General features: G+C 42.3%; 1 protein-coding gene across 4 annotated transcripts in view; it reads left to right on the top strand.

The window, feature by feature from the left end:
• The window catches only part of SLC25A26 (solute carrier family 25 (S-adenosylmethionine carrier), member 26), an 88,930-nt gene that overhangs the window by 61,273 nt on the left and 23,010 nt on the right, over positions 1-4,647 (top strand). For all 4 annotated transcript variants that reach the window (XM_010570871.1, XM_010570880.1, XM_010570861.1 and 1 more), the window contains exon 6: positions 761-805. In XM_010570871.1, the coding sequence (XP_010569173.1) occupies positions 761-805 (45 nt within the window). The remainder of the gene's footprint in view (positions 1-760; positions 806-4,647) is intronic.

The following is a 4,647-nucleotide window of genomic DNA, read 5'->3' as shown; positions in this document are numbered from 1 at the left end:
AGCTCTGCTCCCCCCCCCCCCCCCCCCCGGTGTGTTAAGAGAGTTGGTCAGGATGCATTTATCAGGGCAAAATGTGTAAAGGAGCTGAAGATGCACAGGCACTGCTGGGGACACATGGCAGCAGGAACGAGCCTAGGCAGAGATACAGGCTGTTCCTGGACAGAAGAACCTCTCGTTATAGGTGATGAGAAGAGAACTACCAAGCTTCTCCTTTGGGTTTTAGTTGGGTTGTGGTAGCTCTTCACAACCTGCTTTTAATTCTCAAGGGAGCTTGTTAATGTGGGATCACTGGGAGATGTTCAGGAACGTTTTTGCAGCTGATGCCCAACTGGTGTTGGAGCACAACTGTTTTCAGCTCAGCGTTTGTGAGTGTGTATTGCTGAAGATGTTTTTTTGCCAAGCTGTGTTCCTGGCCTTGGGAATGTGTTTCTTGAACCATCCTTATGGCTTTCTTGGCTGACCGTCAAACCAAGAATGTCCCTGCACTAGATCATACTGCTTACTGCTCTTCTAGGCCACCCTAGTAACAATACATTAACCTCTCAGCAGGGAATGTGATAAACAAAGTAAAACTGCTTTAGCGAAACCAGTCATTTAATGGCAGCGTACATAAAGTGTCCGTAAAGATTTGTAAATGTAATAAGCTGCAGTTCACTGAGTGAACAATAACTGTTCCTAATTTAGCCAGTTGAGGAACATGCCAACCTAATTTGCTTTTGTAACATTATGTTGTTTTTTTTCTCTTTTCCCACCTCTCCAGATTCCTTTCTCTCTGGTACAATTTCCCCTCTGGGAGTCCTTAAAGGTAAGTCCTCTTTAATGATAGAAATATGTTATGCATTTTGCAAAGGCTTTCCATGGTAACTTATCTAACTTGATTATCACAATTATGGGCATGTCCAAGAATCAGTAAGTATGTACCAACCTACCTGTGCATGTGAAGAACATTTGCCTGAATATCTGAAAAATGACAGGGAATATCTAACACTGATATGTGGCATGCAGTCTAAATTTCACTCCCCAACATGCCAGAAATCTTATCTTCTGCTCTAGCTTTTTTTACTGATTAAAGAGTGGGAACTGTCTTGTCTTGTGCGATTTTTTTTTTTTTTTATTATTTTTTTTTTATTTTTGAATTTTCATTTTTCAAGCGTTTCACTCTTCAAGGTAACAGGAAATTGTGAGCAATACAGAGAAAAGTGATTGAGCCTGGTTTTGTAGACAGGGAGAGACTCTCAGTGCATCACTGACAAGCTATTTTGATTGGCTGTGTGTACTTTATTTAAAGGTCATTTAAAGAAGGTGTCAATGGATGATGTTTGAATAGTGCAGTCTTTCAGAATGATGTGCTGTTCTCTCACTGGCTGGTTGCTTTTTTTATCATGGACAGAGTCAGGGTCTAGATTTTTGAGCACAGGGTTGGATTTGAAGACATGTAGTTTCTCCGTCCCTCTGTTTTTCCTTTAACTCACCACAAAAGACAAAGGAAAGAGTTTTTCAGGTGCTTTGAGATCTGGGTGGGAAGCACAGAAAATTACTGCAGATCGTTAAAAGCACCGCAGCAAAACATAATATTTATAGGAGAGGAGCTGGAGAGAGAGTAAATTCCTTCTTTTTAAGGGTGCTGGACTTCTGAGCAAGCTTGGCACCGAGACCCAAACTGGGCAGAGGAACTGGAAGGGTGGGAGCCGGTGATGACCTTCCTTGCCCCTTGCTGCTTCTATTTAGGGAGGAGGACTTAGATTCTCCTTGGTCCTTGTATGCTGGGTTGGGACAATAGCTTGTCCTCTCGCAGTGTGTGAGTAGCTTGGGTTGTTCTGGGGGGACAGGCCCACAGTGTGAATGTCTGCATCTAGAGGCTTCAGGGAGTCAAATATAAAGGGGAGTCCGCAGGCAGGAGGAGCATGAAATACATCAAGAGCTTTCACAGAACTGAGCTGTGTTTCGCAGAGGATTCTGTAGGTGCTTCATGAAGGTCTGGGTATCATCCCATCGCACAGGGTAGCTTTGGCTGCCTTATTAGGAATCTGTTTCCCCGCCAGCGTCTAGGAATGGCTTTCTGTAAACTCCTCTGCAGCCATACTGGCCTGACCTGCTAATCATTAGTGCAGCAGCCGTGTTTGGGAGCAAGAGGTGGCAGTGCTTAAAGAGAGAAAGTGCAGCGTCCTTGCCAAAACCACATAAAACAGCAACATCATGTAACTATTTTCAGAATGTAAAGTTGTTTTAACTAATGTCCATGTAGCTGTGACAATAAAATGTATTGTTTAGATTGCAGGCTTTAAAGAAGAGAGTTTGAATTTAGCTAGCTACAGGAGTGAGTCACTTAGATTAAACATGATGTCTCATCCTAAAGAGGTCAGTGCAGATCTGAAGAGAAACAAAACCGGGTCAGTTTGTTGCATGAACCTGTTGCAATATATTCTTCTGACTGCGGAACCAAGAGTGGAAAGCTGCAAAAATCAGCCTTGCATGCTCCAGTCACTTTGGCTCAGCACATGGAGAGACCTCAAGCTCAAGGTTTGTCACATCAAAGCCAGACAGTGAAAGCAGAATAAGTTTTGTTTATCTGAATGAAGTTCTTAAAAAAAAAAAAAAAAAAAAAATTGCCCTGACAGTACAACAAAGGACAAAAACCATTATGATCCCATCAACAGCGTGGATGTGGCCAGTAGCATCAACAGGAGTACGATTCAGGCTATGGCTTCACAGGTGCGTGAAGAGGCAGTAATTAAACAGTAGGAGTGCAGAGGACAAAAGAAAAATGGCACGAAGCCTGAACATAGAAGAGTTACTGAGATAATGTCTGAGGGACTATTCTGCACTGTATTAATGGGATTATTTGAGCAAGTAAATGCGGGAACAGATGTGTATGATGTACGCGGATCATCTCACAGAGGAGAACAGAACAAGTGCTGTGGCTGTGTCATTTTTACAACCATTAGTACAAAGTTACATAAGCTGATGGAAGATAGACTCAGTCTTAGCATTCCCCGAACAAGATATTCACCATAAAAATGAGGAAAAATGTCTTTCCACTGCAAAGGACAGTTAGCGAGGCACACAGAAGAAGGAGAGAGCTTCCTTTTCCTTCACGTATGTGCTGGCTGCAGCCAGCAGCAGGGTGTTAAGCTTAAAGGAGCCTAATAAAGGCTTGTCATAGGTAGCAAATCAGGTGTTTCTGTATCCCATTTTCTCTGTCTTCTTTGCTCCTAGCTGCTCTGGTTATTCTTTATGCTTCCAGCAGGCTTTAGCCACATAGTTCCCATGCACAGTTTTCTTCGGTCTGTGAATGTAGACCAGCTGTCCCTATGTGAAAGTAAACTTGCATATCATGCACTAAACTAAGAAGAAGGAGAGAGAGCATTGTATAGATTACTAAACTATCAGGTTACACATGCTATGGGTGCTGGCAAGGGGGGTATTGCAGTAATTAGCAAGAAACAGATACTGCTTCCAAAACAGGCCTTACTGCCAGTTACTCAGGTGAACACATAATTTAGAACTCCTTTCTTAGTTCATAATGACTCAAAAAAAACCAGTAAAGAAATTATGGTGATTTTAATAAAAATACCAAACAACTCCTATTTTTTGGATGTAGGTAGCATCCACTGCTATAATGCATGCTTAATGTCCTTTCTCTTCCCAATTCTTCATTTATCCATTTTTTGTTTTAGGCACAGATTATCGATATAAACCAAAGGGGAGAAGGAAACTGTGCTATGGTGTATCAGATTTCAAGACAGACATTGTAATTCTCTACTAGGGTGAGTTAGTGTAGCGCTTCTCTGTCTCTTTAGCCCAAGCCTTACAGCTAAAACAATTTTGAATTCTTCTCAGAGCTCAGGAAAAGAAGGGGCATTTCAAATCTCATTCACTCTCTGCTACGCCAACCCTCAGAGGAGCACCATGGCTGATTACCACTGTGGCAGTTTGATCAGATTTAGGTTCTTTTGGGTGGGGCTAATGCTTCTGATCCCATCTCAAAGCCAGCTGGCCATGAAGAAAGGCAGCAGAACATAAATGTGGTGTGCTTCCGAAAAACCAGCCAAGTACACTGCTGTCCGTATTAGTTCAAGTTTTGGAATAACGTTGTAAGATACAGTCCCCTTGTATACGGCCCTGGAATTTCCAGGGTGCCTCTGTAACTTGCTTTGGAAATACTATATGTGTGTTCTTCATTGTGGGAATTTCAAATTACAGGGCTGTGTATTTGGCATGAAATTGTCGTGGGTTACCAGCGGTCTAGCCCAGCTCTCTTGCTTTCACCCTGCTGACAGGGGTGTGTAGTCTCCACTCAGATGACTGTAGCACCGTGGAGCTCATCCCTTCTGTATTATCTTCTATTCTGTTCTGTTCAGGCATTTTATTCAGCACTTGTAATCATCGTATCCGAGTACCTACTAACAGCACATAAGTGATTTATCATCTGTTTCAGGTTGTGTTTTAATCCATAGTTTTTATCTTTTAGACCTAACTGAGAAAAAGGACAATTTTTATTTCTGCTGTGGGGATATTGCAGAAATACAGGGCATCGGGGTTTTTTTTTTTTCCCCAACAAAATAGTTTTAACACCCCCCCCCCCCCAAAACAAAACCCCCTTTTTGGGTTTGGGCCCAAAAAACTTCTTGCAAAAGACCCCCTTTT

The sequence above is a fragment of the Haliaeetus leucocephalus genome, unplaced genomic scaffold (genome assembly GCF_000737465.1).
Source record: "Haliaeetus leucocephalus isolate CR32 unplaced genomic scaffold, Haliaeetus_leucocephalus-4.0 Scaffold2, whole genome shotgun sequence".
In the NCBI taxonomy this organism is placed as follows: domain Eukaryota; kingdom Metazoa; phylum Chordata; class Aves; order Accipitriformes; family Accipitridae; genus Haliaeetus; species Haliaeetus leucocephalus.
Note: the sequence above shows the minus strand (reverse complement) of the source record. Positions and strands in the feature narration are given on the sequence as shown.